The 21,385-nt window shown below is 38.0% G+C and overlaps 2 protein-coding genes across 2 annotated transcripts in view; both read right to left on the bottom strand.

The window, feature by feature from the left end:
• The window catches only part of DMP1 (dentin matrix acidic phosphoprotein 1), a 37,209-nt gene extending 20,413 nt beyond the window's left edge, over positions 1 to 16,796 (bottom strand). Inside the window, exon 1 of the mRNA XM_037744498.1 lies at positions 16,609 to 16,796. The gene's annotated coding sequence lies outside the window, so the exon portion shown is untranslated. The remainder of the gene's footprint in view (positions 1 to 16,608) is intronic.
• A 3,988-nt stretch (positions 16,797 to 20,784) lies between these two features.
• The window catches only part of LOC108315700 (dentin sialophosphoprotein), a 5,464-nt gene continuing 4,863 nt past the window's right edge, over positions 20,785 to 21,385 (bottom strand). The window contains 1 exon segment of the mRNA XM_017545157.2: positions 20,785 to 21,385. This exon segment is cut by the window's right edge and continues 26 nt beyond it. Within this exon segment, the coding sequence (XP_017400646.1) occupies positions 21,190 to 21,385 (196 nt within the window). The 3' untranslated portion in view covers positions 20,785 to 21,189.

Here is a 21,385-nt window from a genome sequence, read left to right on the forward strand (position 1 = left end):
ACACACACACACACACACCCCACATGTATATCTTAGCTCTGTCACTGTAAAGGCCTAAAAACACAGTCATAGCTAGGTCCCCTGACAGCCGGATTGTGGTCTAGCATCCGGAACCTGTTGGGAAATTGGTTGATTCCAGGTCTAATGACCCAAAATATGCAAGATGAGTTTGGTATATCTTGTCATCCCAGATTGCAGAAAAGCTATCAAAGATTACTAAGATTCTGTCAAAGAACTCAGGAGCCAACTTGAATAGGCCTCTACTGGCCAAAGATAGAGCTAGTCTTTAAAATAGGTAATGATTGCAGCAGATTGAAACCTATCAAACTATTTTAAATCTGTAAGCTGATAAAGATATTACAAAAATGAAATAGAATACTACCTGGTCACCTTGGGATGATAACAGGAAGCCACTTAATGACCTTGAAAATTTGTAAATAAGTGGAAATAATGATGCTATTGTACAGAACTCTTGAACTAAACCAAATTAGAGAAGAGAGGAAGCTTATCTTTGTAAAAGAATTGTGTGATGATTAATCTTAGGTGTCAACTTGAGTGGATTAAAGAATACCTAGAGAACTGGTAAAACATTATTTCTGGGCATGTCTGCGAGGGTATGTCTAGAGAAGCTTGGCATGTGAGTCTATGGACTTGATGAGAAGGATCTGCCTGTGGTATGGACAAGCAATATTCAGTCTGCTAGGGACCCAGATAGAACAAAAAAGGCAGCAGAAAGATGATTTCCTCTCTCTCTCCTGGAGACGAGACACTCTTCTTCTCTTGCCCTTGGACATCACAACTCCAGCATCTATGGCCTTTAGGCTCCAGGATTTATACCAGCCTTACCCCTCCCCACACCCAGGTTCTCAGACCTTGGGCCTCAGACTGAGAGTTACATCATCAGCTTCCCATGTTCTGAGGCTTTCAGGCTTGGACTGAGCCACAATACCCTCATCTCAGGGTCTCCAGCTTGCAGGCCACATGTTGTGGGACTTCCCAGCCTCCATAATCACATAAGTCAATTTCTCTAATAAGTTCTTTATCAATAAATAGGATATATATATCCTATTTATAAATATATATGTATAAATATATATTTATACATCCTACTATGTATTTATATTTCTATTTATATAGGATATATACACAAATATATATATGTGCACATATATCCTATATAACTAGAATGCATAAATATACATATAACAAGATATATAAGTACATATAAATAGGACATCTGTATATATATAAATATATCCTATATAGGATATATCTATGTATATATATCCTATAAACATATATATACACATACACATAGATATCCAATTCATATATTCTATTTATATATAATGTATGGGGTATATATATGGATATATACATATATACAGATACATATGTATATGTGTATATATCTTATGTATATACAATATATGTGTATACATAGCTTATATGTGTATATATATATCCTATGTATATGTCTCTGTACTTGTCTCTCTGGAGAACCCCAACTCCATCTATATAGCTGTATGTAATATACACAGCTATATTATACACATCTATATGGGTGGTTATTATACACAGCTATATATATGGAGTAAGGGTTCTCCAGAGAGACATATACAGAGCTCTATCTGTGTATGTCTATCTTATAAGAATATGTTTTGGTGTTGGTTATGTAATATTATTATGAACTCACAGATGTAAAATTATTTGATAGGTTTCAGTGTGTTGCAATTATTATCTTAAAGATTACATAGTTCTATCTTTGGCCAGGAGGGCCTATTGGACTTGGCTCCTGATATATATCTCTTTATATGTCTCTCTGGAGAACCCTGACTAATACATATTCTAATTAATAAATTAAAAGAAAATGATGTAAGTCACCATTTTACACCTCCCAGTCAAATTATCCAGTCACTGCAAATCAATTTCTACTTAGCTCATGAAAAGAGAGACAACCAGACTATGTGGTTCTTGGTCAAAGAACCCAATATCACCTCTAGTCTGTTAAAGAGATCAAATTCATTGTGTTCAAACTGCTGGATCCAGCCATCAAGTTTCAGGAAATGCAAATAGTAGGACCATTTCGAGCTGCATTACATGTGTAATCGGTAACAGTTAGACTGTAGGAAACTCTACAATTCAAATACCCCAAGTTCTTCAACAGATAACTTATTAGCAATTTTTTTTCAATGGGCAAGACTAAATTATAGTGTCAAGGTCACACACTTGGGTAGTAGTACTGTTAAAAAGAAATGATTTCTACAAAATTCAGTATGGTTGTTACTTCTTAGAAGAAAGTGTTTCATAGAGCAAAAGAGGAACTCCAGAGTGACTGATACTCTACCTCTCGACCTGGGTGGTGATTTCAAGCATATTTTTCATATAATAACTCACTAAGCTAGAGATTCATCTTGTGGAGCTTTCTGCATCTGAGGTTATTTTACAATAAAAGTTTTAAAATGCATTTAAATCCATGAGTTTATGCCTTTTTTTGAGACAGGATCTCACTCTGTTGCCCAGGCTGGAGTGCAGTGGCACAATCACGGCTCACGGAGGCCTCAACCTCCTGGGCTCAGGTGATTCTCCCACCTCAGCTTCCTGAGTACCTGGGACTATAGGTGTGCTCCACCACAGCAGGCGAATTTTTCATTTTTTGTAGAGATGGGCGCTGGTCTTGAACTCCTGGGCTCAAGTGATCCTTCTGCCGTAAAAGGAATGAGATCCCATCATTTGCAACAATGTGGATGGAACTGGAGGACATGTTAAGTGAAATAAGCCAGGCACAGAAAGACAAACTTTGCATGTTCTCACTTATTTGTGGGAGCTAAAAATGAAAATAATTGAACTTACAGAGATAGGGTAGAAGGACAGTTACCAGAGGCTGGGAGGGGTAATGGGGAGGTGGGCATGGGGGGAAGTGGGGATTGTTAATGAGTACAAAAAATAGAAAGAATGAATAAAGCCTTGTATTCAATAGCACAGCAGGTGACTATAGTCAATAATAATTTAATTGTACATTTTAAGATAACTAAGTATAACTTGATTGTTTGTAATACAAAGGATAAATGTTAGAGGGGATGGATACTTAATTTACCCTAATGTAACTATTACACATTGTATGCCTATATCAAAATATCCTCTATACCTCATAAATATACATGCCTACTATGTACCCCCCAAAATTAAAAACTATAAAAAGGCCTGGCTCACACCTGTAATCCCAGCATTTGTGGAGGCTGAGACAGGAGGATCACCTGAGCCTAGAAGTTAGAAACCAGCCTTGGCAACATAGCAAGACCTCGTCTCTCCTAAAAATTTTAAAAATTAGTCAGGTGTGTTGGTGGTGTGCACCTGCAGTCCCAGCTACTTGGGGGCTGAGGCAGGAAGATAGCATGAGCCCATGATGTCAGGGCTGCAGTAAGCTGTGATCATGCCATTGCACTCCAACCTGGGTGACAGAGCGAGACCCTGTCTCAAAAAAAAATTTTTTAATTAAAAATATACACAATCTGGAGAATCAATTGGTATATTTCGTAATATCAGTATGAAACCTGGATGAATTTCCTATAAATAAAGGGTAATTTTATGTAACTATAAAATTGTAAGTCTGTACAACTTAAGTATATAGAATTCAGATGGATAATTTATTTTTATTGTATATAAATTATATTCAGTAAAATGCAAACTCAACACATAATAAGCATTAGATAAGATGCATTTAATAAAAAGATACATAAGTATAATTAAGGGTTAATTATAATTATAATTTCTTCCTTATTCATGTTTGAATTTAAATGGGTGAAATAGGTCTCATCAAACAGTGCAGTATCCTTCAGTAGGCAATACTCTTACAAATCAGTGACTCCGTTTTATTTTAAAACACATGGAACTTAGATAAATCAAGGATTTTTCCAGAGAAAAAAACAGAACAATTAACTTTTCCAAAATTTATACTTGTGTATTCATTCAAATGTCTACTCCGCAGTTGAACCCACGTGACATTGTGAATGGAGACCGGGAGTGATACAAGAACATTCCAGATCTATCTAAAGGCATCTCTTTTCTCTCTATCTCTGCCCCCACTCCCTGCCCCCCTTCATAAGCTGAAGGTGGATGATCACTAATAGCTGTTTCATAGTCTCCTTCTCACATATTTAGGATGTTGGAAAACGATTGTATTGGTCACTTGTGTCATGTTCTCAGCCTTTGGAACTGCATTTAGCATTCTGTTTACTTTCTATTTTCACCTCTGGGCTCTAAACCCCCTTGAAGGTAGTCTAGTCCAACAGGCAATTGTCAAAAGAATGCTGTGTCAGGTATTGTGGGGGAAGAGGGTATGGAGTATAAGAAGAATGAGTCATAGCTTGGGCCCTGAAGTTGTTGGCATTCTAAAGCAGCATGTCCAGAACAGCTTTCTGAGATGACGCGGTGTTCCGTATCTACATGTTTCAATGTAGTAGTCAGTAGCCATTGGCAAAACTCACACAATAGTATTCAGAACGCATATTTAGGTGCATATTTATATATTAAGTAGAAGAAATGCAAGGAAGGCAAGGAAGTGATTATTTTTTACAACATGCCTGGTGGTTACACAAGCATTTGTTTAAATGTTTGTTAAAGTTGTATTATATTTAACAGTAAAAAGTCTTTAAGATGAATATTCCATTTTCAAAAAATTAATGCTGAATATGATAATTAAGATCAGCTTTTCTGTGAGCTCATAATGTAATTTCAGCATTTTTATGGGCATCACTTTGGTTGGTTTCTCTAATCTTAAGTAAGCAAGTGTTTGTAATATTTTTATATCAGAATGCTTTTGGTTTTTAAAAATGTTTATTCTTCCTGAAGGTAGTTTAATTAATTCTTTGTCTTAGGATTCAGAAGCAGACGAAACTGTTTTTTCAAATGTTCTTATTTGTGAGAACAGTTGAAAGTTGCAGCCATTTGGAGATTATTTTTGAATTTACAACACCACACGTTGATTATTTGAAAAAGGTTGATTTCACTCTGCCACAAAAATTGGTTCTTTTCCAATCTGGAGACCTCAAGATGTTCTGATCTTGGAGAAAATTGCTAGTAGAATAAAAATGGCTACTGACACTGAGAACACTATGTCCCACTTTTTTTTTTTTTTTTTTTGCCAACTTTAAATAATGCTTAGAACAGATTATAGCATCAGTTCTCCAACATTTTCTCCTTGAGACTTCCTTCCTACCACCATTCATGGTCAATAAAAGGATTCCAGAAAAGTCAATTCCTAATTAGCAAAAGGAAAAAGATTGGCCTAGAAAAAAGTAGCTTAATTTGAAGATAAGTCTTCTATCAGTGACAGACCAGTCCCAATCTCAAAAGAGATTTGTGAAAACCTTCCATTGACATCATTTAATAGACAGTAAAGCAATGCTATCAAAGCATGTCAGATTCCATGAAACATCAGCCAAATAGTTGTTGGTTCTGCATATAGACAAACTTGATAGGGTCTTTTTTTTTTTGAAATGCTTTCTTACTTTTACTCATGGCATTTTTTTTAAGTAACAGTCTCACTCTCTTACCCAGGCTACAATACAGTGGCATGACCCTAGCTCACTGCAGCGTCCAACTCCTGAGCTCAAGCAATCCTCCAAGCTCAGCCTCTTGAGTAGCTGGGGACTCACCATGTTGCCCAGGCTGGTCTCAAACTCTGGCCCTCAAGTACTCCGTCCCACTTGACCTCCCAAAGTGCTGGGATTACAGGCATGAGTCACTGCCCTTACTTAGCCTTTATTCATGACTCTTTTTTTTTTTAATTTATTTTATTGCATTTTAGGTTTTGGGGTACATGTGAAGAACATGCAAGATTGTTGCATAGGTACACACATGGCAGTGTGATTTGCTGCCTTCCTCCCCATCACCTATACCTGGTATTTCTCCCCATGCCATCTGTCCCCACCTCCCCACCCCCTGCTGTCCCTCTCCTATTTCCCCCCAACAGACCCAAGTGTGTAGTGCTCCCCAACCAATTAGGATTTTTCACTTTGCTGATGAAGTATGTAATTTTGGCAAACCAGATTATGCATACATTTCTTTAAATCTACATATGTATAAAGATATGCATCAAATGTACCATCATGTCAAAAGATAATAAGAAAGGCCGTACTGAAATGGATTTCTGACTTCTCCAGTAGTGAATTACATCAATGGTGTTTTGCCACTCTAGGTTATCTAAATTTGATGAGCAGAAGCATAATAATATTGATACTTTGAAAACAGTAATTAGGATTTTTTGGGGGGACAGAGTGTTGCTGTTGCCTAGGCTAGAGTGCAATGGCTCGATCTCAGCTCACTGCAAACTCCACCTCTGTGTTCAGGCAATTCTCCTGCCTCAGCCTCCTAAGTAGCTGTGATTACAGGCACACACCTCCATGACTGGCTAATTTTTTTTTTTCTTTTTTAAGTAGGGATGGGATTTCACCATATTGAGCAGGCTGGTCTCAAACTCCTAACCTCAGGTGATCTACCTGCCTCGGCCTCCCAACGTGCTGGGATTAAAGGCATAAGCCGCCATGCCTGGCACAACAACAGTAATTATTATTTTTTAATGAGCCTTTTTTTCTTTTCTTTTTCTTTTTTTTAATTGTACTTTGGACTCTTGGGTACATGCGCACATCCTGCATCCTGCAGGATTGTTGCTCAAGTACATACATGCCACATCCCCTCCCCTCATCGTCGCCTACATCAGGCATTTCTTCCAGTGTTATACCTCCCCATCAGCTGCATCCCCCATTGTCCCTCCTCCCCTCTCCCCTCCACCTCCCCACTTAGCCCAGTGAGTGCTGTTCTCTTCCCTGTGCCCAAGTGTTCTCATTGTTCATCACCCATCTATGAGTAAAAACAAGCAGTGGTTGGTTTTCTGTTCTTGTGTCAGTTTGCTGAGAATGATGGTTTCTAGATTCATCCATGTCTCTGCAAAGGACATGAACTCATCATTTTTTATGGATGCATGGTATTCCATGTTGTACATGTGCCATGTTTTCTTTGTCCAGTCTATCATTGATGGGCATTTGCGTTGATTCCAGGTCTTTGCTATCATAAACAGCACTGCAACAAATATACGTGTGCATGTGTCTTTATAACAGAACGATTTATAAGCCTTTGGGTATATACCCAGTAATGGGATTGCTGGGTCAAATGGAATTTCTATTGCTAGGTCCTTGAGGAATTGCTACACTGTCTTCCATAATGGTTGAACTAATTTACACTCCCACCAATACTGTAAAAGTGTTCCTATTTCTCCACATCCTCTCCAACATTTGTTGTCTCCAGATTTTTTAATGATCGCCATTCTAACTGGCGTGAGATGGTATCTCAATGTGGTTTTGATTTGCATTTCTATAACGACCAGTGATGAGCATTTTTTCATATGTTTGTTGGCCTCATAAATGTCTTCTTTTGAAAAATGTCTGTTCATACCCTTTTCCCACTTTTGAGTGGGGTTGTTTGTTTTTTTTCTTGTAAATCTGCTTTAGTTTTTTGAAGATTCTGGATATTGGCTCTTTGTCAGATGGGTAGATTGCAAAAATTTTTTCCCATTCTGTTGGTTGCCAGTTCACTCTAATGATTGTTTCTTTTGCTGTACAGAAGCTCTTAAGTTTAATTAGATCCCATTTGTCTATTTTGGCTTTTGTTGCCGTTGTTTTTGGCGTTTTAGTCATGAAGTTCTTGCCTGTGCCTATGTCCTGAATGGTGTTGCCTAGGTTTTCTTCTAGGGTTTTTAGGGCGTTCTTATGTTTAAAGTTTTAATCCATCTGGAGCTAATTTTTGTATAAGGTGTCAGGAAGGGGTCCAGTTTCTGCTTTCTGCACACTGCTAGCCAGTTTTCCCAACACCATTTATTAAACAGGGACTCCTTTCCCCAGTGCTTGTTTTTGTCCAGCTTGTCAAAGATCAGATGGTTGTAGATGTGTGCCATTACTTATGAGGCCTCTGTTCTGTACAACAGTAATTATTATGTAGACAGATAAACATTCCACTTAGATATGCATTAAGCTTCATATCATATTGTTGCATCTGCAGTCCTTGGTTTGATTGCTATGTTCAAGAATCCACATGAACCAAGTTAGAGTTGTCCGCTTTAAACACAGGTATGAAAATTGCTAACCTTCTCAACGCTTTCTTATATTCCCATTAATTATAAGACCAAAAAAATCTCTCCTTTCTTAGCAATAGAATATCTATATATCTTCTATGTTACTTTTCTGTGCTTATTTTAACATTTTTTCTAATCTTATTTTCAACAATCTAATCTATTGCTATTTCTTCACTAATGCTTTTTCTGTTTGTTTGTTTGAGACGGGGTCTTACTGTCACCCAGGATAGAATGCAGTGGCGCAATCTCAGCTCACCACAACTTCACCTCCCAGGTTCAAGCAATCCTCCCACCTCAGCCTCCCGAGTAGCTGGGAGTACAGGTACATGCCACCATGCATGGCTAATTTTTATATTTTTTTGTAGAGATGAGGTTTCACCATATTGACCAGGCTGGTCTTGAACTCCCAGACTAAGTGATCTGCCTGTCTCGGCCTCCCAAACTTCTGGGATTACAGGCATGAACCACCGTGCCTGGCCTCCTAATGCTTTTAACTTAAAAATTTTGCAATTTCTTCTACTCCTTAACCTCCTTCTCTCTTCTTTCTCTAGATGCTTGCTAATTATCATCAGGGTCAGACAGAATCCTTGTAGGCACTTTGCAAAAAGATAAGATTTCCTTTCTTGAATAATTTAATGGAATGAATAGGTTTGTCCAAGATCATATTTATTATTATTTTAGGTCAAACTATTTGAAATTGCTGTTTTGATGTTACATTTTTTAAACACCAAAATCCATTGAAATGTAGTAACGAGCATTGCCCTACATTATTGTTTTCTTAGCTCCCGATCTCATCTTCTTTTTCATAATCTCTATGAATCTTATGCTCCAGGCATACTGGTCTAGTCATTGTACCCCTCGATACATTCTGCTTCTAATCAATAGTTCACCTCATTCAGAATGCCCTCCTTGCCACCTATCAATAATCTACACATCATTTATTTATTTTTTTTAATTTAATTTTTTTGAGACAGAGTCTTGCTCTTGTTGCCCAAGTGCCTGCATAATTTTTGTATTTTTAGTAGAGACAGGGTTTCACCATGTTGGCCAGGTTGGTCTCAAACTCTTGACCTCAAGTGATCCACCCGCCCCACCCTCCCAAAGTGCTGGGATTACAGGCATGGGCCACGGCGCCTGGCCATAACCCACACATCCTTAAAGGCCCCTTTCAAATACAATAGTCATAGATAGTCTTCTTCCTAACAACTCACAAGCACTTCTTCCAGCACTGTTTACATATTCAGTATTTAACATAAATTTATTGATCAAATTAGTTTCCAGGCACTGTACTAGCAATACAAAGAAAAATAAGACACACTCTCTTCTGTTCAGGAATTTAAAACCTGATGAGAGATGCAGACACATAAACTCATTATCATAATGTAATGCAATAATGAGAGCAATACACAAGTACACAGGGTATTTTGGATATTGAGGAGAGACACCTCATCAAACTGTTCCATGTGTTTGTTACTTTTTGGCAAACCATCTTTGTTCAAGCTGCAATAACAAACTATCATAGACTGGGTGGCTTAAAATAACAGACATTTACTTAACACAGCTCTGGAGGCTGGACGCCCAAGATCAAGAAGCCAGCATGGTTGGGTTCTAGTAAGGATTCTCTCTCTCACATGGCTGAAAGACAGCAAGTTAGCTCCCTGAGATCTTCTTATAAGGGCACTAATCCCATTCACGAGGGCTCATGACCTACTCACCTTCCACAGGCTCCACCTCCTAACACCATCAACATTAGGGGTTCGAATTTCAACAAATCAATGGGGAGGAGTGGAACAAATATTCAGCACATGACGCTATCCCAAAACCTAGTGACTTGAAACATCAATTTATTATTATCTTTTGAACTTCTGTGGTTCAACTATAGACTCAGCTGGGTGGTTCTCAACTGGGGTCTCTCATGTGTTTGCTCTCAGATATTGGCTAGGACAGAAATCATCCAAAACCTTCTCCAGTCACATGGGTGACTACAGAGATAGCAAGAAGAGCTGAGGGCTGGTTATCCAGGGTATCTCACTAACAGGATAGCAGCAGAAAGTTAGCTGGATTTCTTACTTCACATATGAGAGATCTAAGAGACAAATACAGAGGCCTAAGTCACAGATGGATCAGCCTTGGGCAGATATAGAAACCATCTGAAGAGGAAAGAATGGATACAGATGAAGATAACTTTTAGGGTAAAGGAGAATGAAACTACTAAAGTATCAATCCCAAAATTGTTCTGTAATATAAATTCCCTAGGTGGCTAGTAAATAATACGGGCAAAAAAGATCCCATGACCAAATTTATTTGAGAACTTCTCAGTTTAAAAAAGACGATGAGCTTCTTAACTATACAAATTTTCAGAGCCTTTTATTTGCTAATACTTACTGGTAATCTTCAGAGCCCCCTTTTTTATTGAACATCCTTCAGAATGGGGTTTTATGGATCACATTCTAGGAAATGCTATACAAATGTATCTCCCAACAAGTAGCAAGAAGTTGACTACAGTTGTCATTACTTCTTTATCAGTCAGGATTTTCCAGAAAAACAGACCCAATAAGACGTACATAGAGAGAAAGAGGGAGAGAAAAAAAGATTTATTTTAAGGAATCAGCCCACTCAATTGCGCAGACTGGCAAGTCCAAAATCTGCAGAGTAGACTGGCAGGCTGGAGACCTAGAGAAAAGTTGTAGTTCTAAAGAGTCTGAAGGGAATCTTCTCTGAATTCCCTCTTCTTCTTGGAACATCAGTTTTTTCTCTATTAAGGCCTTTAACTGATTGGATGATGCCCACCCATATTATGGAAAGTGATACGATTTGGATCTGTGTCCCCACCCAAATCTCATTATTAGCTCCCATAATTCCCACGTGTTGTGGGAGGGACCTAGTGGAAGATGATTGAATCATAGGGGTGGGTCTTTCCTGTGCTTTTCTTCTGATAGTGAATGGGTCTCATGAGATCTGATGATTTTAGAAACCGTAGTTTCTCTGCACGAGCCTTCTCTTTTTGTCTGCTGTCATCACATAAGATGTTACTTGCTCCTCCTTGCCTTCCACCATGATCATGAGGCCTCCCCAGCCATGTGAAACTGTGAGTCCAGTTAAACATTTTTCTTTTGTAAATTGCCCAGTCTTGGGTATCTCTTTATCAGCAGCATGAAAACGGACTAATAGAGAGGGTATTCTGCTTTACTCAAAGTCTACCGATTTAAATGTTAACATTGTCTTAAAATACCTCTAAAGAAATGTGTAGAATAATGTTTGACCAAATATCTGGGTATTGTGGCCTAGCTAAGTTGATACGTGAAATTAACCATCACAATTTCTAAAATAATTTTTGGGGCACTTGTTTCTACTTCTACATATGAAAAAGAGAATTCTCACTGGTCATAACAACTTGCCCCAAATTTTCGATGCCTATAAAATATAGAAAACACCTATTTCATTTATTTAACGGAAGCTTAAGTTAGCTTGCAGTGAAGGAATCCTCCCAGTCTAGATTGTCAATTGACCATACACTCCAGAAAGGAAAAGAATATGTCATTATGGATGAGTTTGTGTCCTCGTTAAGTAAATTAATCAATATGCAGCATTCAGATATTAACATTGACTTTCCTGATTTAATCCAAGGTAATTAAACCTAACCTCCCTTTCAAAAAACCCACCTCACTGCAGATGCTAATACATACACTCTGCCTGGTTGACATTGTTTAACTCAGGGATTCTCAAGGAGTAATTTTCCAGGCAATAGTATCAGCATCACCTGGGGATTTGTTAAAGATGCAAATCTTGGCCTTTACCCTTACCTAATCAGAAACTCAGCAGGGCAAGACAGGGGATAGAACTGTGTTTAAAACAAGGCCTTCATGGGTTTCTGATACATACTCACGTTTGAGAACCACTGGATTGTGTCACAATTCTTTCCATCTTTTCCACATGTGGCTCTTCTCTCAATCACTCTATTGAGTTTCAGAGAACAAAACAAGTGATTACTAATGTTCAACGTGTCCTGGATACACAAACCTTATGATTAAATGTAACCCATCATAATTATCTCTGGTTATGCTATGTGGTTCAGTCCCCCTCTACTGTAAAAGGGGAACCAGTAAGAAGGGTCATATAAGATATCTGAGGATGATGGGAAGCAGTGAGAGGATGGTAGGGAGTAGCAATGAAGAACCTCTTACCTGAGATAGCAGCTGACAGAGCCAATCCAATGCTAGTAGTCGTCCCAAAGATTGACCAAGATAAAAACCAAATTGATAGTCCAAAAGAGGATCACCTAATACAAGAGAGAGGAGAATGTGGGAGCCAAAAAGAGGAGAAACTACAGGAGTTGATGAAGGATAGGCGTTTAAGAGCACAACATAAACCTATCTAATGGAATTCTTGAGATCAGTACAAATACCCATGTTAGCTTTTTAAATTATCATGCTAAATTGCTTTGGCATTTGAGGGGCATTTTTTAAAGCCTCCCTGAAAATCTACAGGATTATCAGTAGACTTTAACAAGTACCCTTGGTGGGTAACTCCCCAGGGAGGCTCTTCCTTCCACAGGGTCGGTAGGTCTAAGAACACACAAGGTATTTTTTGGCTTCCCTATATTTTCACTGGTGGAAGTCAGCCCATTCACACCTAGTGAATAGAAAAAAAATTGGTTTAGTTTAATATTACAGTAAATCAAAAAAGGCAGATGGCTGCATCTTCTAGGAGCTATCTGTACTCCTGCCTAAGAATCGGCCTCATGAGCTTGGTAGAAAGACACTTTGCTGGTTATTCTTTCTTGAAAGACCAGAAATTTTAGGAGATTTAGATTTCAGGAAAACAATCCCCTAATTTTTAAGGTTTTTATTCCTCTTGTTTTCCACCAATAGCGCAATAATCTCATTTTAACAGATGTCAGATAATCACGTTAGTCTCAAAGGGGAACATCTCTGAGATTTCTGGCACATGAAATATGAATTTCTCTGATAACTGCTTCAGCTCCTCATTTAGGTAGCCGTTTTATGTAGCAGGATTTCTATTCTTTCCACTGATGTATTTCAAGATAATTTAGATGCCTAATTTTCAGTTGTCAGTGAAAAAAAAAACAAACCCTTTGACCAATTCAGTTTAACAGAGTTTAACTGGGCAAAGAAGGATTCATGAATCAGGTAGTCCCCCAAACCAGAATAGATACGGAGAGGTTCCAGCACTGCCACATGGTCAGAAAGGATTTATGGGCGGTGTGCAGAAAGCAGAAGTAAGGCACAGAAACAGCCAGTTTGGTTACAGTTCGGTGTTTGCCTTGTTTGAACACAGTTTGAACATTTGGCTGTGAGTGGCTGAAGTATGCCTGCTGTGATTGGCTGAGAGTCAGCTGCTTGTTACAAGGGTAGGCTACTGACACATCGAGTTAGGTTACAGTTCACTATGTATGGGTAAATCTTTAGGCCAAACTTAAAATATGCAAGGGGCAACTTTAGGCTAAATTTAATTCAATAGTAGTCATCTGATAGATATTTCTCAAACTACCTATGATTAAAAAACAGTTATATTTTTATAATTTCAGATCTACCATGGTTCGATATTCTTGTAAACTTCAATAAAAATGAATTACTAGAAAAATTATCACACTTGGATTTCACGACAGTGTCAAGTTTCTATAAAAAAAGAAATGCTTACGCTCTATTTCTGTGCTTTTGAACTTTTGAACTCTGTCAGATTATAGGCAAACACAGCTTCACTGGTCACACTGCGATTGGCAGTGATATAGATACTGTACACATCTGCAGATTGATAAGATTATTCAAGAGCTCTAAAAGGCTGGAACTACCAATGGTGTTGCCAAAGCTCCATTCAATAGACATCTAGATTTGGACATTTCTCCATCAGACATTCCTCTGACGACAGTTACGTGAAGCAAGGAAGACAATAGGTGACAAATTGATCTATACACAAATGCTAACATCACTGAGCTGGAATTTTCCTCTCTGGTAAGTCCAGGTAAGTTTACTTACCTACGAACTGCCATTCTGTTTCAAGCCTTTCTCTTTCTAAAGTGGAGAACCCTGAATAATATCGTGGATGTGCTTTCTGATTAGTTTGTGGATTTTTTTTGCTTATTTTGTTTGTCCTGGATCTAGTCAGAGTGGAAAAGAGGACTGTGGTGAGAACTCTAGGTTGAATGCTCTTCTTTTATAATCCTGAAATGAAATTCAGTGCCATCAACTGGCAGATAACGATGCGTGAAGATTTGAACTGTACTGAAAGAAAAAATTCAGAACAGTTTTTTAAGTTTAGACTCTTTTCACTATTCAAAATAGCAAAGACATGGGGTCAACCTAGATGTCGATCACTGGTGGATTGGATGAAGAAAATGTAGTACATATACGCCACGGAATACTATGCAGCCAAAATAGAATGAAGTCATGTCTTCTTAAGCAACATGGATGCAACTGGAGGCCATTATCCTAAGTGAACTAACTCTGAAACAGGAAACCAAATACCACATGTTCTTACTTGCAAATGGGAGCTAAGCATGGGTACTCAGGGACATAAAGATGGCAACAGAAACTGGAGGGTACTAGAGGGAGGAGGGGCAGGGGCTCCAAAACTAACTATTGGATCCAACGCTTGGTACCTAAGTGATGGGATTGATTGTACCCCAAACCTCAGCATCACACATATCCCCAGGGAACAAATCCGTACATATACCCCCTGAATCAAAAATAAAAGGTGAAATTATAAAAAATAAAAGCCAAAATAAACTCTCTTGGAAATCTTTTAAAAAAACATGTGTTCTTTTAACTGTGCTTCAGACAAGCTAAAAGGGTGAGGAGAAGCATGTCAAAATTAGAAATTGAACCTCAGAAACCCAGAGCCAGGGGAACCCCTGGGAAAGAAGACATCTACAAAATTAGTGCACAGCAACCTGGATTCTAGAGAGGATTGTTGAGTTCAGTTTAGAGATGAGAACTGCTAACTCCCAGAACTTAACAACTTATGGTAGGCTTCTAGTAAGAATGGGATAAGCAGAAAAGAGACAGAACATGGACTTCTATCTACATGGAGCAGGTGAGAAATGACAGTGAAGGAGTTGTGCCACGCTGCAGGATTTAAGCAATGAGAGCTGCATGCAAAACACAGGAATTCACAAAATGGCAATATGTTTTCAGGGTACAGATAATAATTAGCAAAAGAGAAACAGAGACAATGGAAGTGATGCAAAGTCCAATAGGTGATATTGGGTGATATTTAAAGAACAGACAGGCATCTGGGAATTCTGCCTGATTCTGAAGAACTAGCACAGGAGATCCCAAGCGCTGGGTCGTAGACCAATACCGGTCTGCGGCTTGTTAGGAACCGAGTCGTACAGCAGGAGGTGAGTGGCAGGTGAGCAAGTATTACTGCCTGAGCCCTGCTTCCTGTCAGATCAGCCACAGCATTAGATTCTCATAGGAGTGCAAACCCCATTGTGGACTGTGCCTTCGAGGGGTCTAGGCTGCACTCTCCTTATGAAAATCTAATTATAAATGTAATGTGCTTGAATCATCCTAAAGCCATCCTCTCCCTCCCCTGACCTTGTCTTCCAAGAAACTGGTCCCTGGTGCCAAAAAGGTTGGGGACTACCAGACTAGTGGGATAGGCAGAGTCTTAGTTTTAACAGAAACGTACATCCTCAGAAAACAAAAATTAGCTCAGACTGAGAGAGTAAAAAATCTGCCCGCTGTTTATCAGACTACATTAATAGATGTATATAAAGACAGCTGCAAACTGAGCAGGAAATAATATTTCTCTTAAGGATGTTGAAGCCATAAAATAACAACTCCCTTTGTTGAATGACTCCTGCCTTATTAGTCATTAAGAAACTTTGTTTCTTTCAAAATTAAAGATTATCAAAGACTTTGTTGTTGTAGATTATACTGGTAAGAATGAAACACTCCATTCTTGCCTGGAGAGTCTAACTAAGCTCCTTTGACCCACAGAAGCATTCTCAATTTACAACCCAGGTGCAGAGAGATTCAGATAAGGGGTTTCTGGATACAGCAGTCCATATTCATCTTAACTTTGTACATTTCAAAGAAACAGGAGCCTGGGTCTATTTCATAGTCCAAATCCTTATCCCTACCTTGCTTTGAACCTTTCAAACACTGCTTCATTTAAATACCATCTAAATTCCATGCTTTCCCGCAATCTTATAATAACTCTATCTTTTCATTTGCTGAGGCATCTCCTGCTCTGGTCCACAGTCGCCTTCATTGCATTGGGTCCATAAACTCAACTGTATCAGGTAACAGTTGACACAGCTTGCTCCTGGTGTTCTCAGGCTGATTGGGCTGGGGAAATTCTCATCCATTTACCAGAATAGTATGAAGAAGCTAGTCAGAAGCGAAGTTCGAAGATAAGGTGACTCAAAGAGAATTGTTGCTTTGCGACAAGGTCCAAGTCTACTTATAAGATACTAGGATAAGACAAGAAATAAGTGTGCCATCGCACCATACCTCAGTGTTGGTCTATTGCTCTTGCCTTCAGTTCTGACTGGTCTCAGAATAAGAAGATGGAGTTAGAATAGCAAAGAAAGATTCAGTGATTTCAACTGAGGAACGTGCCAGGAAGGTAGGAACCAGCTGGTTGAGACTGAAATCCAGGAGTGTGCAAAAAAGACCAGTGATATAAGCCCAAACACAGCAGTCCCTGGGCAGAGGGTTTGTCTGGGTTCTCACAAAGGGAGATGCCTGGGAATTAAAATCTGCAAAGGGCAAAGAGTTTCCTCCCCACAGAGCTTTCTTAACCTCTTTGAAGAGAAAAAGACCAGGGAGGAAAATAAGGAAACAGAGTAAAGGAGAGAGGGGTAGGGCAGGTGGCAAAGTCCAAAATAATAAGTTTGGGAATAAGTGAAGTGCCTTCTGATCAAGCTCTATAAAGTCAGTGTTTCACGCTACAGTGGGAACTGGGAAAACCCATGGAAAACAGGTTTAGTCTTAAGTATTGGTGATCTTTAGACTTTGCACTCTTTTTCTGAGCTGCAAGACTGCCCCATGGGAATTGACTTTTTTCTTTAATTTTTCAGCATCTGAACCCAAGATCCCTGTTCAGAGGGTAGAGGATGGGAACATTGTGTTGTTGGTTTGTTTCAGTCTCTAGAGGATTTGCTTCCAAGCTGCAGTGAATGGATCACTGTGAGAACACAATGATATTTTCATCTATGACTGAACTAGTCTATTCTGTTCCTGCTCCTTTTAGGGAGAGGAAAATTGTTCCTGGTTATTTTGGTCTAAAGTGTTTCAAAATTTCCATTATAAAGCATAAAGCAAGTTTGACTTCTGGGAAATTATACTTCAGTTAATAATTTTAAATGCATTTGTATGGTGAGGTATAACTTTATAAATGTTATCTTCCTATGTAAAAAATAGATTTTATAAACAACAACAAAAAACCTGTCACCGTATTTCCTGATTGGTGGCATGAGTCGATGCAGAAGGAACTCTCCAGTCAGATGGTGAAGACAAGACCACCTCTGAGAGTAAGTTTTCAGATCTTGTCCTCAGTCATAAGTGGAGTAATCCATGCAGCCAGAGAGAAATCTTGAATTTCTAACAAATCCACCAACACCATCATGATCGTCTCTTGTTCAAGAGTGACTGTTTCCTTGGCGCTTTTCCTGTGGTACAGACAAATCTAGAAACACATTCCACTGCCATTCTTCCCTGACCCCTCTGCACATACATCCTTCTTTCTTTCTTGTTTTTTTTTTTTTTTTTTTTTTTTGCACTTAATTTGCTTTTTTTATCTCTGCTTCAAAGTGGGAAAGAAACTTAGAGGCTTCTAAGGAAAAAAGTGAATGTGAAAAAGTAAATATAAAATGATTACTAGCAGTAATTATTTTCTAAAGCAATGGCTTTCGAACTTTTAAAACTACAACCAACAGTAAGAAAGCTATTTTACATTAGGTCCTACTACATGTACACTTAGACATATTTGTGTGTGTGCATATATAGATAGATATGATCCAGCTTCACAAAACAGTATACTATAATTTTTCTTTTTTATTCTTTTATTTTATAAAATATTTATTGTTAGTCACTAAATTGGTATGATCTACTAAATGAGTGGCAGCCTGCAGTTTAAAAAGTACTGTTATTGTGGGCAATATTAGCAGGCAGAGTCTTAATCTTTATTCCAGAAAATAACTCACAGGAAACTTTGCTTCCTAATACCAGACTTCTTGTGTTCAAAGGATCTACTTTTGCAATGTTCTTTCGTAGTGTGTCTGCTCCATTCTCGCCCTGAACATCCAGAAGTCAATGCAGATGTTATTGTATAAGAAAATCAAGATCATTTCTTTGTTATTTCTGATATCAACCCTAGATTCTAAACATCCCTGCCCTCAAATATTTCTTAAGGTAAAATCTTTATAAGCACTGACCAGATATTGATCCAGGTTAGTCTCTTACCGCAGGCAATATCTGCAGAAACTCTTATTGGACTGGAAATGGCTTAGAACATGATGGAACAATAAGGGCAGATCAAACCTTATGGCACTTCATAAAATGAAATCAAGCACATCTGTGAAGAAAAATGAAGTTGATCCGTGTGCTATGAACCAATATTTAAGGCGTTTGTTAAATTGAGAAAAGCTAGATGAACATATTGTATATAGTAGACTTCCACATGTTTTCAAAAGGGGAATGTATGTGCATAGACTATTTCTGAAAGGCTCCACAAAATATTGGTGATAGGAATGGCGTATAGGCAATAGGCAAGAGAAATAGAGGGCTGGGAGTCTAGAAGGGTCAAGGTTTAATATAAAACTTCTGTAGACCTTTTTATGGTGTTTGTTTTTAATTTTGTGCATATACATATATTCCTTTTTCAATTAAAAATAGCTAATTTTAAAAGAAATATTATACAACAGATTTTGTGATAGAAGGGGTATTTGCAAATTCTTTAGGATGAAGAGAATTTTCCTTGTGAGCAATTGTAGAAATGGATGTTTATTATAACACTGAGATTTATCTCCTTCATTTATGTATCTTGTATAGTTTACAGAGTTCCATGTCCATTGCCTGACTTAGCGTTTATAGCCACCTTTTGAAATAGTTGTGACACATACCGGAAGCAGTGCTTTACAAACTAAAACAAAACAAAACAAGAAAACCCTAAAATACAAAGAAATTTAAAACCTAGAACATATTTTAAGGAAAGAAGTTCAGAGTCATGATGTGGCTGTGATGTGGTAAAAACCTGGACATTTTACACTCTTAAGAGTTACCAAGAAGTTTATGAATAATATTTTAAAACTCTTCAACAATATCTCTTACAATGTTGATCCCTTAACTAAAGAACACTTGCATAGAGGAGAAAGAAGGCAGAAAAATAAACCTCCTGAAACTCTTTTTATAAAATATGCCTGTTATTAGAAGGTAAATTGTCAACTACTGGTTTAAAATTAACATTAAAGAAGTTGTGTTCATAATTTCACTCTACAGATTTTCAGCTTTGCATTAGAACAAAGCTAAAATAATTGTCTCATGGAAAAAGATGTATATTTCAAAGCATCACTACTAAACCTTGAAAAAGACCCTTAAGCTTTATGGGTTAGGGTTATAGTATCTCCCAGTTTCCCTGGGACAATCCCAAATTATATCTCCCGCATCCATATAATTACTCATAGCACCCCTTTCATTCTCCAAAGTGCCCTAGTTTAGATGATAAACTATATCTCCACCCTATTAAATGTTCATCTCTATTCTCATACACTTTAAGATTGTTATTTTCTAGGAATTGGGCTTCATCTTGGACCTAACAATTACCTTCATTCATGCCAAAGCTGAGTGATACATACTCAGATTGTAACTGCGTAAAAGAGTTTTCCAAACCATTCCCCAGCAGCCACTTTAGCTTTATTAAAGAGATGAATAGTGGGAAGGGTAGCTCAGTGTCTGGTTAGGAAGTTTTGGTATGTTCAGGTTTTCAAGAGAAATGTGAACTAAGAATGACTTGGTGAGACTGATGTAAAGATAAGTAACTGATGCCATATAACACAGTTCTAAACGTAAGAGTTCAAAAAGTCATGCTCTAATTAGAATTCTCTGGGTCGGCAAGTCAAGGTGGTATTGATCTGTGTTAATCTGAGTAACTTATTGCCTAGCCTATAAATAAATTCCAAAATATCCAATTCAAAAAAAAAAAAAAAAAAGTGATGCTCCTCCAGAGTCATTCATGTGTCATTTATTGGTTAACATTTAGAGTGGCTCCTGGGAGTAAGACACTGTTCTAAGCACTGCATCAGGTTTGCCAATAGTTTTCAGGACTTTGTGCTAAATTTCCTGTGGTTTGCTGAGATGTATCTTTTTTTACACCACATTTTAACATCAGACGTTATACATCAGATTACGGATCAGATTTTATACACCAATTCATCTCTGAGCTCTTTTCTGACTAGCACTCTTTAAAATTTCTGTGATTTATAACTACTCTATTTGATTGTTAGAAAGATTATTCCCATGGCCCAGATAGGTTGAATAGTAGCTGCAATATTTTTCATGTAACAAATGTATTTCTTCCATAGAACAAGCAACTAAATCTGAAGCCAAGTTGGCTATCACAGAACAGCATCTTTTACTCAGCACTAAGCAGACCACCTCTCCAGAATACATAACTATGGAGATCTAAGGCAATGCCACAGGTTGCTTTTAAGATGTGTTCACCTACTACATTCTCTGAAGCACACAGCACTTAAATTGAAGTTATCATGTAGTGATTACTTGAGGTTTCTGTGTGAAGTATTAAAGAATATTTTAATTGTTCTTTTATGTTTAGATTTACACTTTTAACAAAATATTTTCAGAACATGAATATTAACAGGCATGTACCAAAGGTCATGCATTCAGAGTCTCTCTCTGCAGAAGTTAGGCCTTGGTTCTGATTCCAACTGTTTGACTTGATTCCCGTAGTTGTTTTTGTGGATGTTTACATACATCTCCTGTTTATTTCTCCGATTTCTTTACTTTCTTGGAAATCTTTTTTCCTATCCATTACCAAACTTTTACAAAAGGAATCTTGTGGGTTTTTCTTTTGTTCTAATCATCACTTGTTGAGTGGTTACTGTCACTGCCTTCACTGTCACTACTGTCATTGTCACTTCCATTGTTGTTGCCATTACCAGATTTGCTCTGGCTGTTGTCACTGCTATCGCTGCTGTCACTGCTATCACTACTGTCACTGCTGTCGCTGCTATCACTGCTGTCACTGCTATCGCTACTGTCACTGCTGTTG

The sequence above is a fragment of the Cebus imitator genome, unplaced genomic scaffold (genome assembly GCF_001604975.1).
Source record: "Cebus imitator isolate Cc_AM_T3 unplaced genomic scaffold, Cebus_imitator-1.0 Scaffold177, whole genome shotgun sequence".
In the NCBI taxonomy this organism is placed as follows: domain Eukaryota; kingdom Metazoa; phylum Chordata; class Mammalia; order Primates; family Cebidae; genus Cebus; species Cebus imitator.